The 13,592-nt window shown below is 39.9% G+C and overlaps 2 protein-coding genes across 4 annotated transcripts in view; one reads left to right on the plus strand and one right to left on the minus strand.

Moving 5' to 3' along the window:
- The window catches only part of rftn1 (raftlin, lipid raft linker 1), a 262,707-nt gene that overhangs the window by 111,212 nt on the left and 137,903 nt on the right, over nucleotides 1-13,592 (plus strand). The gene's annotated exons all lie outside the window — the stretch shown is intronic.
- On the minus strand, nucleotides 1,463-11,316 carry LOC101157728 (cysteine-rich venom protein pseudecin-like). Of its 2 annotated transcripts, none has more exons than XM_011485835.3 (9): nucleotides 10,196-11,316; nucleotides 9,995-10,082; nucleotides 6,649-6,652; nucleotides 6,295-6,395; nucleotides 5,238-5,328; nucleotides 4,848-4,990; nucleotides 2,517-2,605; nucleotides 2,295-2,377; nucleotides 1,463-2,210 (listed from the first exon to the last, which is right to left on the minus strand). In XM_011485835.3, exons 2-9 carry the CDS (start codon nucleotides 10,052-10,054, stop codon nucleotides 2,074-2,076), a joined length of 708 nt encoding a protein of 235 aa, XP_011484137.1. In that variant the 5' UTR covers nucleotides 10,055-10,082; nucleotides 10,196-11,316; the 3' UTR covers nucleotides 1,463-2,073. The 2 variants fall into 2 exon arrangements, with proteins under 2 accessions (XP_011484137.1, XP_004078447.2); XM_004078399.4 differs by having other exon boundaries at nucleotides 1,978-2,210; nucleotides 10,349-10,363.

A 13,592-nucleotide genomic window follows, 5' to 3' on the forward strand; every position in this document is an offset into this window, starting at 1 on the left:
CCTCCTCGGACCCCGACGACCCACAAAAGTTGGCTAACAAAACAATCAGCTCAGCAGAGATGTTCTGACTGCCAAAACAGCAGCTTCAAGCTATTTTTGAACACTTTCTTTTTCCTTATGTATTCTTTAGTATTTGTTTAGTGGGGAGCCAGTCTAGCTCGTGCTGGTTTGCGGCGCCTTCCGTCCGTGAAACCAGGGTTCAAATCCGGGCTGCTCCCTTTTCCCTTCTCTGCTCCTGTGCCGGTCCCAAGCCCGGTTAATTTGAGAGGGTTGCGTCAGGAAGGGCATCCATCGTAAAAACATTGCCAAGTTTACCATGCGACTCATCCTCAAAGGAGAGGTTGTTTCGCTGTGGCGACCCCTGATGGGAGAAGCCGAAAGAGAAAGAAGATGATTTTTTAGTATTTGTTTAGTGTGAATGATCTTATGAGTGTACGGAGCAGTAGACTGCTACATAATTTCCTTAGGCATCAATATAGTTATCTATCTATCCGTCCCAGCTTTCTGAATATTTTTATTTTCATCATTTGACTGTCTATTGATACTTAAGATCAACACTTCCGCAGTAATTAATTACATCTTATCAATCTGATTGTTGTTTTAGCCAAATATTAGTTTAAAAATTTGGATATGTTTTGTTAGTTTGGGGCACTGTGGGATTAAGTGTTTTCTTCAAGAACACGATGACCATCAAGTCATCAAGTGATAATCAATTATTATTAAATATCGGTATCGTTACTGTTTACTGAAATCATGAATGAATGTTTTCTGAAGAGCATCAATCATTTCTAGGCACTGGATTTTGTTACTTGAAGAGAATCTATCTGATCAGAACCGGATTTAAAAACACTGTTAAACTATCAAATGAATGAACTCAGTAGGGGGGGGATTATATAAGCTTGCTTCTTCCCACTCCTTTTCAAGCAATAAATCAAACTCTACTTATACCTCAGTTAATTATCACTATATTCAATTAAGCATATATGATTTAAGTGACATTTTTGTTTTGTTTTCTGTCTTTTTAATCTATGCATTTCATCATTTCTGTAATGAGTTTGATAAATATGTGTAAATTCTTTATTGCTTTGACTACAATGCTTGAAATAAATCAATAAAATAAAAAAAAAATAAAAAAAAATAAAGTCTGAACAAATATCAGACAGACTCCTTGACCTGGTTGCCTTCAAAGAGGTCTGAGTTCTCAGGGTTCACACTCATCATGTCAATCAGATTTTTTCTTGTTAAATTAAATCCTAACAGATGATTTCATGTGACTTCAAGAATTCATTTGGGAGGCTCACAATTTTCCTTTAGATAATTGATGCAAAAATGAAGGATAAAAAACAGTATTTCATGGACAAAAATGGTAAATTGTGGGATTCTGACATAGACATTGGGCTAAACTTGTGTCTATAAAGCAGGAAATTTACTACTAAACAAAAAAAATGCAAAAAAGCAGAGATGTTGAATATCTTTCTTTAATTGTTTGAAGTCCATTAAAATGTCACGTTTCTGCAGAAGAATTTAGGATTTGTTAGAAAGTCAAGTATCAATATGAAGTGAAGTCAATGTGAATGCACAAACATTTAGCCTCTGAAAACTAAATACCCAAAAAAAAACTATTTTAAAAGTTAAATCATCATATTTTTTTATATTAATGGAAACTTACACTTTAAATGAAATTCTCTACAGTTTTCTTCTTTCACACTTTGGGTGGCATAAATCATTTTTATGACTAACCTGCCAAGCTAGCCATTGATGGACATCCATTTAAGCTTATTCTAAACTAGTAAAAAAGTTATCATTTTTTTATCTTTAAGCTTTGAAACCACTAGATGGTAGCAACACAACCTGAAAAACGTTTCGCTCATATTCCATATTTCTTCATTCTCAAACCTTCAAATCAGGATTTTCTTTTTCCCCCAAAAGGATCTGAAAATAAATACGTTTTGTTGAAAGAAAAACTCCAGTACGTCCCTTCAAGGATGACAAGAAAATGAGCTGTGCTTTATTTTTCCATGTGTCATCATGATAAGTCCCGTGCATGTCACAGCACTGGCGGCACACTTCAGTCTAGTAGACTGGAATGATCTCAGAGGAGCATTTGCATGACGCAGGACACCAGGAGGACACGCGGGGGTTTTGACATCCACCCAAGGCTTTCATGGCCGGGCAGTTCAGGAAGCGGTTTATATAGGGACAGGGGTTGGCTGAAAGGGGGTAAAATGGGAGAACTCTTTACATTAAAGCCGTCAGACAAACCAGATTTCTTTTTTTTTTAAATTGTTCCTTACTGCAGAGTTTGTCCACGCAGTCGTTTGGACAGGAAGCACACGGGGTTCCAACCTTGTAGGGGGGCCACCTCTTAAAGTTTCCACTAATAAAGAAAAGAATAGTTAAAGTTAACTAGAAGGATGTGTCAGTAAATGTGCTCATAAACTGTTGAGGTCTGTCCTTTAAAGAGCAAATGTGGAATAAAATGTCTTTTGAGCGGTCAGAGGAAGACCTGCACGCACGCGCGATAGTAATGGCAGCCGTAGAGATAGATGTTGTTGGAGCAGAGAGTCACTCCACAGCCAACTTTGTACGAGCTGTTCCACACCACCTGACACAGAGAAACACAACACATGTTCACAAAGTGCATCTGCCAAGACACTGCAGTTTAAATAAGGAGTCATCAGAGTTTGCTGTGTGTGTGACATTAGAAAAAAGAGCCACAATGTGAAATATCTTAGATGAAAATGAAACAGACCTGACCTTAGAGATGTCAACATTCACATCCTCCATCTCTCTTTTCTGTCATATGTTTTTCCAGTGTGAAACTCCAAGGAAATCACATTTAAACACCAATTTTCTTACACAAAAAATTGTCAAAAATAAGGGAAGATTGGAAAAAATTGGAACACACTCAAATAGTGCACTACAGCTCAACACAATGCTCCCAAATTCCATTTTTTTGAGTTTGACACAAAGAATTACCAGATATTGTAGTTCATCAAATGACTACTGGATCAAATCAAACTTGATTTGTAAAGGAGCACTTCTCATACCTTGCACAACTCGAAGCGATTATACCTGGAGGCTGGTTTCAGATGGGAGCATTTTCAATTTGGACCACCAAGATAAAATTGTCAAACTCTTTATAGTAAATATACCAAAGCGAAGCCTCCTTACAAAAACTGTCTTGTTGCCCAAGTGTGTGAGGGATTGTGTAAGTGTGTGTGTGTTATGGGGGGTCATTTATTTTTTTAAATCAGTTGACTTTATTCTGTTACAGGCATGGTTAGGGCCAAGTTTTTTTGACAACGGTTGGGTGGAGCCAAGTTAGTTCAGCAAGTAACCATTGTACGGGGCTTGTTACACCAACAGTTTAGTCCCTATTCCCCCTTCATGTGATGGAGTCCAACTGCAACAGAAACAAACAAGTTTACAGTCTGGTTCCCAAATCTTGTTTTTTCAGGTGAACAAGTCGGCTTTTTGATACCTGGAGTCAGCCCTCCCTTACCAGGGTCCTATTGGCCCCCCTTTCTGTTTGGCTTTGAACTCGACTTCTGGTCCCACCAGTTCAGAATGGTACTTCTCCATGTATGACTGAATCTCTGGGGTTGGACCTTTTTGAAACCCAACCAACTTGTAGCCATTTGGGCTGTTTGTGGTAAAAGTGTTTTTTTTTCTCGTTCATCTTGGTTGGTTCTTTAGAACAGTGTTTTTCAACCAGTGTGCCGCGGCACACTAGTGCGCCGTGGGAGATGGTCAAGTGTGCCGTGAGAAATTGCCCTCATTAACTGATCTAAAAGCAATTACCATCTCCAGGAAATCAGCTCTTTGTTCATCCAAACAGGCCCTGATAAAACACTGAGAAGTTAAGAATATGAAAAATCATAAAATTATTTTTTCTTTGTGTTTATTTGATTCTATTAAAGACATTTTGATAAGATTAACGGGATACCGCGATTTAGCTGCAGCTATAACTGTGTAAGGAAAGTCCCGCCCCTTTAACTGTCTCCACCAATCATTCTTGAAGGCTTAATCACATGTCATCAGTCTGACCAATCAGAAGTGGTTAAAGTATTCACTTCCTTGTTTCGATTTAGCGCAAAAAAGTCTCTCTGTTCTAACAAAAATACCAGCTAAAGCTCGTCTTTAGCGGTGTAGCTTTCCACAGAATCTGGTATCAGACTGGAACAAGTGAACAAAACCATGAAGCTCAAAGACGCTGGTCTTTCTGCGGTCGGCGGATTACGGGCACTACATCTCCCATGATACAGTAAAGTGACTGTCTTAGCGCACAATGAGTCTCTCCTCTTAACGTCTTAAAACAACGAACACACATCAAACAGTTTTTGAATCTTTTGACTTAATTTTTAATACATCTTTTAGAAAAAACAGCTGCAGCTTCCAGCGTTTTCTGCAACAATTATCACAAAAATGCATGTGAGATTGCAGAGCGGCTGTAGATCAATACAGACTGAGCTTTTTCTTTTTTTTTTATTTATCTATTTTTTTGGATGCTGGTGTGCCGCGGGATTTTTGTCAAGGTTAAAGTGTGCCGTGGCTCAAAAAAGGTTGAAAAACACTGCTTTAGAAGAAAACGTTTTCCAACTAGAGAGGTGAAAGTGTCTTTGATAAGAGGCCAAATGACTTCAACGTAAAAAAGTAACTGACTTTTAACTAACTTTATCCACTGTTAATTTAAAACCATTTTTCAGCACTGATAAAAGTCTCTCCTTAATTATATGTCTTTGTGTGTTTGCTAAATGACAGGGAAGTGGAAGAAAGAATGTAAACCAGAGCTAAAACAATCCAAAGAAAAAGGCTAAAATGAGTTATTACAGATGTGTCGTCACCTGGGTGTAGTGGCCGACTGGTTTTCCATTAGTGGATGCGTTGGGAAAAGCGAAGTGCGACACCTCTTTATACCAGGCGTTGATGATGGACTTCCATAACATTGGGGAGGTTGAATAGAACAGATTCTCACCTAATTCATATCCTGGGTAATGAGAAGGAAACAAATGAATGTATGTCTGTTCTTTGGTGTTTCTGATCTCCATGTGATAAAACAGGTTTCATCAAAGGTCAATGGACTGTATCATGTTTCATGATGACACTTTTCATCTATTTTCATTCATAACAAAAAGACAAACTAAGGCCGACAGTTTACTTTGAGTCATTAGTTCCTATAGAAAAAAGTGTGCGAAGTGTGCTACAACATTACCATTATGAAAACACAAATGTACCGTTGAGCATTCTGGAGCTGGGGGGTCCGTGGTCCAAAACACATTTGTCAACCCAAGCCTGAGCAGAGACTGCCAACTCCTCGCTGTAACTCTGTGGACAAATCCACAGAACGAGTCAACATTTATGTTCACTACAGAAAATCCAACCCAAAAGAGAAAGTCAATGTCAAATTCTACAAATTGAAAAATAAAAGGTTGGTTAGGCAGTCATGACATGAGGGGGGGTCAGGGGTCAGTTCTTAAGTTCTTTCTTTCTTTTTTATTTTTTATTTTTAACTTGTCCATGTCCAACAGCTGGGCAGACAGATGCGAGCTGACGGCCTCTTGTGTTGGACATATTTTACTTTAACAACAGATTATGAATCTTCTGACAAACCAGAGGTATGTCTGAATAAACCCCTTTTGGAATCGAGAGCAAACTTTATTTATTTTAATCATATTTGAAAATCTTTTGTCTTGGACTGAATGGAAAAGGAAAGAAGGGAAGAAGAGAATGTTAGAGAGGGGGGGATAGGAGGGTGATCATAGAGGAGGGGGGGGGGACCATGAAGCAGCATAAAGCAACAAGTTGCTGGATGGTTACAATCATTACGGTGAGGTTCAGATGTAATACAGGTCTGTAAGGGCGGGGCCTGTCCTCACACACACTCAAATGTTATAAACACACCTGTTGGCTCCAGAAATGTTCACATGTCAACGTGTACACAATACAAATACTGTTCACACACGCATACTTATGCATTCAGACCAACTAGTGTGAAATATTTCATTCAATCACGCAAAGTATTAGTGCCCAGGTGAGCTAACACCTGTGTTCTAGTGAGTGTTTATGTTCCTCTAAAATGAATGATGGAATGTAAATGTTATAAAGTCATATATGAAATGGCAGTTTAGCTCAGATGGTAGAGCAGGTTGTCCAACAACCAAAGGGTTGGCGGACCGCTGCAGCAGCAGTGGCAGCTAGAATACCCCAACCCCAAGGGACACCCGCCCCACGCTCCAGCCAACCACCCACCCAGCCTGGTTGGTCCAGGAGACAAACCTGAGACAAACCCACCATCATCAGCATGTCAGCGGCAGGCGGCTCCACTGCCCTCCTGAAGGCGTTGTGCACATCCACAATTTCAGCCTGAACCGCGGTGTCTTCTGGGCAAATGTCTGCACAGATGAGGCACACATGTAAAGTCTATGTGTAAACAGCAGATCAAAGATGGAGAAGTATTGACTCTGGTCATATAAGGAACGACTCGCACACAGATCCTGCTTTAATTGCTTGGAAATTGCTTCACATAACAACAGAAGCACCCAGACAGGACTGTGATCCTAATCCTCAAATCCCACTGAAAGCCTTGCTGGCTTGACTTCAGGAGATGCAACGAAACACAGAGTGACGTCTTCGACCTGGACTCACCTTTCTGTGGTCGCAGCATGAAGTGAAGCAACGGCCATGAAACAGAAGAGCAGAGGCGGGTTAGTTCTTCATCCCTACAGACCGCTGGAATCAGCAGCTGGCTGTTTGACTGTAAATACTCAGCTGACTGAACCGAACCTTTGATTATTAATGTGTGGAAACACAAACTCCTGTTGTTTACCTTCCTCTTAACTGTCTCACATGGCCAAAGGCATCAGCAAACATTTTCAGGATCATTAGTCATGATACAGCAAATATTATGACATGTTCATTATAGAAGTCTAACTATGTAGTCTGGAATTACAATTATACACTCTTAAAGTCACTTAAGCTGCAGGAACTGCTTTTTGTATAAAGCCTCATTCACAGTCATGCAAAGTGAATCAAAAGTATTCATTTGGGATGTTTTTCTCTGACCAAATGACAATTCACATGTTTTTTATGGAAAACAAAAGCCAAGATGTTGCTTTTTTTCCTGTGGAATTCTAGAAACTTCATTTAAATGTTTGCATCAAGGTTTTTTTCTTTTAATTTGAAAGTCAAACACATTTGAAAGTTAAATGTATTGCTGCAAACCTTTTTACTGATGCAGAGTTTTGCTAAATCCTCAGCTCGCTTAAAGAACTAAAACATGAATTGCAAATATTGCTAAAACTGCTGCAAAATGACTAATTCTGGGCTGCAAAGTTCATCAAAAGAGAAAACAAATAAAGAAAGAAATGTGTTTTAAAACTCCAAACTCCACAATGAAAAGTGCTACATAATCACAGTTTTTCATACAAAGTTAAAAGAAACGTTGAATTGAAATTGAATGATTGGAACAAGATTTTAAAGTTTAATCTGTTTGCTTCCATTAATTATGTTTCATAACTCCTAGTAATGTTTTTGCTTTAATGTTTCCGCAAGTTAGTTTCATCGCCGACTTTAAAAAGTACCTTTTTTTTTTCCATTTCTCATCCAAAATCTAAATAAAAAATGGACTGTTCTTATCACCGGCTATTTGTTTTTTGGACATTGTTCATAATTTCACTAATTTGAGGAAAAACCCTCAGAGAATTGAGAACCAGGAGTCCCTTCTCACCTTTTAAATGTCCTGAGACATTTTGGAAACTATAAAATGTCTTTGAGACACAGATATTTGGGCAAAGCGTAAAGCTTTTATCTACAGGGAGTTTTTTTTAAGTACATATGATAAAGTGGTGAGAGTTTGACTTCCTGTCTGAAGCAGGTTTAAAAACAAAAGTAACCTAAGCTGGGTCAGTTCTACAAGCGACCAATAGGGGGATTTTTACGAAAACAAGTCAGCTCCTTTTCATACAGCAGCCCTAAATGAGGGAGTGGCCTTTTGATTGACAGCAGACTGCCCTACCTAGTACGCATGACATAAAGAGGTAATAACTTTTCTTTTTTAAGGCATGATACAGATGGAAAAATATATAATATTCATTTAGAACTTAAAAAGACTCATCTGCTAAATTAAAAAAATATATATATTTTGCTTGTAAGACCAGCTGATTAATAAAAAAGACACACAAAAATGCAAATAAACTGAAAAATAAATATACTTTTATATTTTAACTTTTTCAGGGCTTTTATCTCTATTGTGTCTAAGTGTTGGCGTTCATCATACCCTCCCAAAATGCCAACAATCACAGTTGAAAAAAACTACTTCCCATTAAGTCCAAAGGGTGGCCCCACACACTCTTAGTCTTTACATACAGCCATGTAATAACATGAGATTTTGCATATATTTCTCACATGTGAACTGAAAACACAACAAAGAAAAAAAAACTTGAATCACCTGTTTAAATTAATATTCAGGGAAAAGGAAAACCTGGATAAAACATGTTATAAATACATAGTACATCAACATTGGAATGCCAAAAAGCTACACTAATTCCTAAATAGTACATGAAATGTAGTAAATATGCTTTTTTTAGACAAAAAACATTAATAATCTAGTTTGCTTATTTATTTACAAATTGCCCAAAACATGAACCCATCTAAAAAAATTGGCACAAAAATATTTATTTTGCAGATTATCTGTATAAAGGCGCTTTTAAATAAAATGTATTATTATTTTTTGTATTTTGGGAGATTTCATCAAGCTTCCCCTAGAGCAGGGGTCGGGAACCTTTTTGGCCAAGAGAGCCATAAACGCCACATATTTTGAAATGTAATTTCGAAAGAGCCATACAATAATGTAGTGTCCCTTTCCCACACTGAGGCACGGAGACTTAACCTCTTTTAAGGTTCTTTATTCCGATTACTGCAGACCGCAACAAACGCCGAACAATTAATTCAGCAACTCCTGAATCTCTCCCGCCGAGACGAGACGAGAGCGCGTCTCCCAACTTTATATTCCCCTGCTCCCGCTGCAGCCCTCCCCTTTCCCTTATTCGGCCCATAGCTGAACCCCATTGGTCCAAACTACCTAACAACAGGCTGAGCGACAGAACTGAGGGCCAATCAGATCTCTGCTTGATGCGGTCAATGAACTCCAGAACTTTTAACGCGGCCCAACAGCCATCCAACTCAGTCCGCGACAATATGTTTAAAACTAAAATACAAGTGAATGTGTGCATTTGATGTAATTTCAACCTTTTTAAAGTACAATAAGTCTGTGGATTCTTTTTAATACCATTGTTATGCTGTTTCTAATAAATGATGAGTATTTCTCGTGGTAGTTTTGCTGATGGTCTAGTCTGGTTTACGTGGTGAGTTTCTGCTTCATGCAGGCGTTGAGACTTTAAACGTGATCTTAGGTTGGTATGAATGTTTTGTAGATGTGAGACAGACTGATCACATGCAGACGGGGAGCCAAACACACACTCACACGCTGCAGTGAGTGACAGGCAGTGGGTTTTACGTTTTTACAATCCCTGCGCGATTCACCTGCTGCCTGTCCCCACAACACCTCAGCCCCACCCTCTGCTTTCTCCCTCACACATCCCGTCCCCGCAACTGCGCGCTCTTTCTCAGAGACGGGAGCGCGCAGTTTTAGGCACGGCAATTCACAGGTTTCCGGGTGGTACAAACTCTGTGAATTAATAGACAATTTTAAACTTATACTAGTGCTGGCGCAGATTTGTCTCTCTAAGCACCGCTACTACTGCGCGCCTCTGCCATCGCATCGCGCACGAGAAGGACTGGTCTAATGAAGAAAAAAAATTTGAATTAAAGATTTGTCTGCGAGCCACATGTGACCATCAAAAGAGCCATATATGGCTCGCGAGCCTTAGGTTCCCGACCCCTGCCCTAGAGCTTTTTTTGTTTTTGGATTTCCCAGTTTTTGTTTTTGGATTAGCTACATAACCGAAAAAAGCCTGGCGTGACTTTTACTCACCAGGACACAGGCAGAGCGCACCCCCTGCAGGGTCAGGATGCAAACCAACGCGACGAGCATTGTCCCAAAAACCAGACACAAGACACCTCTGTGTGACGGAGAAACAAACCAGTTAGCATGCGTGTGCAGAAGCGTCAATTACGAAACACATACAAGAGAAAGCCTAAGTTCTAAGGTCATTTAGAAGGTCAATTAAATTACCTGAAGACAAGACAAGCTTGCAAATGTAGTTAATAGTAAAAATACCTACATAAGTTGTTTTTTTACAGTGAAAGTCATACTGGTCTTCCCCCTAACAAAGCTATCTGCCTGATGGAGACCCCTGAGCTCGAGGAGAGCTCTGAACGAACATACCTGCTGTCTCAGGAGGTGATGACTTGGGTCTGTCCTCCAGCTCCTTATATAGGTCCAGCAGAAAGTCAAAACAGAGATGTAGTGTTCCCCCATGACTTTCAGCAAACTGACCGACATCCCTCACATGGCACTGAAGAGGCTTTGTCTTCTGCGGAGCGCGGCCGAGCGGGAGTAAACAAGGATTTGCTTAGCCTGAGGGTGTAGTGACTACCTGACATATTACCTGTCTTTACACAGCATAGAAGTCCAAATCTGTTGAGTTGAAGGTAAATAAAAGAAAAGCAGAGATGATGGATGGCAGACCTGAATGTCACATATGTAGATGGAAACGGCTGCTGTCGGCGCAGGACGCACCCGTTTTCCCTTCTGCATAGGATGCCACATCTATGCTATGTGACTGACATGTTTGAGTTTTTTTTCTCTTTCTTTTAAATTCTGTTAATACATGTTTGAGCTGGGATTAAGCTAAAAAGAAAGCTTGTGAGGACTGCAGCCAATCTAAATATTGGTCCTTCTGTGGCTGCTGAGTCCCTAAACCTGCTCTGACCACACATAATGGCTTCAACAATGTTCTATATCGTACCATACTGAAGGCAGTGCAGTGGTGATGTGGAAGGGGTTTGCTTACTCAAGTCTGAAGAAGCCTAGTTTGACATGTGCAAGTCGAGCGTTGCAGAAATGTACTTTTTGACATGATTAAAACAGGTCAGGAAGAGCAAAATGCAGGGAGCAAATTGCTGAAATATCAAACTGCATCCAAAACTCAGTATCCTGTAGAATTAACTTTTCAGGTGTTTTTGGTCACGTGCACCTATATGGGGGCTTTACCTGTGGGTCCGGGTCCGTGGAGGGTCGTAGAGAGGAAGTGCATCTTAGGGACGTCATGAAAGTGTAAAGGACTGTTCACACCGGGACGAATTTCGCCGGCGATTTTCGCCGACGTTTAACGCCTCGTGACTAAACAAAGGGCACCAACGAAAGTGTGCACACCGACGCGAAAAAACGCCAGGCGTTAAAGCGTCAAAAAAAAACGCCTCGGGTTCGTTTTTTTTTTTCGACGCGTCGCGTCGAAATCTATTCGACCAATGAGAATGGCGCTTTTGCACACGTGTCTGGAGCTTCTGAAGTTACAGTAAAACACAACTTGGGGGCGCTCAAACACAAAACTGCCTTGCTGAGCACACATACATCACGGCGAAGAAGATAGACGCCAAGTAGCGTCTACACAGCCGCGAAGCAATAATGACGGACATTCTAAAATATCCCCGAACCAAGCACCAGTTGGAGCTACTGGTGCTTGAAATATTCATGTTTTCTTTGTTTGATTCTGACAAGCGCGTAAATACTTGCTCTCTTCTTCTGAGTGAAAAGCTTTTAGAAGCTTTAAGAAGCGTAAAGTTGCGCAGCGCCACCTTGTGTACAGGAGTATTTCTGTTTTACATTAAGCGCCATCTAATGTCAGGGAATGAAATTGCATGTTCACTCCACTCATCGTCAGCGAAAATCGCCTGGGTGTGAACACAAAAAACGTGGCGAAAAACGCTGGCGAATAACGCCTGGCGAATATTCGTCCCGGTGTGAACGGGCCTTGTGGTACCATTGTTGTGCGAAATTTAAGTGTTTCATGAAGTATTTGTAAGGCTAATAGAAGTCACACACACGTATGAAAGTTTTGGCCTTTCAGGGACTGTTCTCAAGTGGTTTGAATCTTATCTCATGGAGAGAAACTTTATGGTAAGCATGGACAGGCACTTTTCTGGGGTCCATGAAATTAATTGTGGTGTGCCTCAAGGTTCCATCCTTGGCCCCTTGCTTTTTAACATTCACATGCTTCCACTAGGGAATGTCATCAGATGCCACAACATTAGCTTTCATAGCTATGCTGATGATACCCAGCTGTACATAGCTATGTCTCCTGATGACACAAGACCAATAGAAGCACTTTTTAACTGTATATTAGATGTGAAATTATGGATGGCAAATAATTTTCTGCAGCTCAACCAGGAAAAAAACTGAAAATTTAGTTATCGGTCCTGAAGCTAAGAGAGAGAAACAGTTTCTGAAGCTACAGGAACTTTCATTAAGTCATTCAGAAACAATCTGAAACCTGGATGTTATTTTTGACTCTAAGCTAACTTTTATCCCACATATAAAACAGATGGTTAAAACGGGTTTTTATCATCTCAAAAATCTGGCTAGAGTCCGCCCACTACTCTCTCTGGCTAATATGGAGATGCTAATGCATGCTTTTATCATGAGTAAAGTTGATTATTGTAACGCCCTGCTTGCTGGTCTTCCAAAAACCAACATTAGGAACCTTCAGCGTCTCCAAAATTCCGCTGCACGAGTTCTTACAAAGACCAGGAGGCGGGTCACCCCAATTTTAAAATCCCTGCATTGGCTCCCCATATGCTTCAGGATTGATTAAGATACTTTTAACCGTTTTTAAATGTCTTGACCGTCTTGCACCTTCTTATTTATCAGATCTTTTCCTAAAGTATGAACCCTCGCGGACCCTGAGATCCTCTGGCACTGGTCTGTTAACCATTCCGACTGTAAGAACCAAAACCTATGGAGAAGCATCTTTCTATGGCCGTCGTTTATGGAACAGTCTGCCAGAGGACCTGAGAGCCGCAGAGCATTGAAGTTTTTAAGAAAAGGCTAAAGACCCATCTTTTTTAACTTGGCTTTAAGCTAATTTTTTACTACCACTATTTATTTATTTATTTGATTATTTATTTTTATTTATCCATTTGATCTTGTTTTACGAACTTACAATAGATTTTAATGTGTTATTTTAATTTTAATTTATCTTATTTCAATGTTTTATTGTTTATTGCTTTTATCAATATGTTTACTGTTTTATTCTCTTTTATATTTTTAATTCTCTTTTTTATTTTTTCTGGTGCTTCCTCAGTAGGGACCCCTCCCTCGGGGTCGGATGCCATTCAGCCAATGCAGCTCTGGATGGGGACCTGCATCACCTCTTTGCTGTGGTGGAGCGGTCCCCACCTGTGATGCTGCATTTGGCTGGTCATGCAGCTGTTCACAGAGAGGGAGGTTCCAATTATCAGCGTTTTCGTGCTCAACCTGTTTGTTATTTCTCATCCCTAATTGTCTTTCCCCATCAATTAGGGGGTGGGGGATGTGTAGGTATGGGGAGGGGGGCCCTATTTTTATTTTAGTTTTTTTTTTTTGTTTGTTTATTTTAATCTTCATGCTTGTTTTGATATTATTTATTTTG

The sequence above is a fragment of the Oryzias latipes genome, chromosome 16 (genome assembly GCF_002234675.1).
Source record: "Oryzias latipes chromosome 16, ASM223467v1".
In the NCBI taxonomy this organism is placed as follows: Eukaryota; Metazoa; Chordata; class Actinopteri; order Beloniformes; family Adrianichthyidae; genus Oryzias; species Oryzias latipes.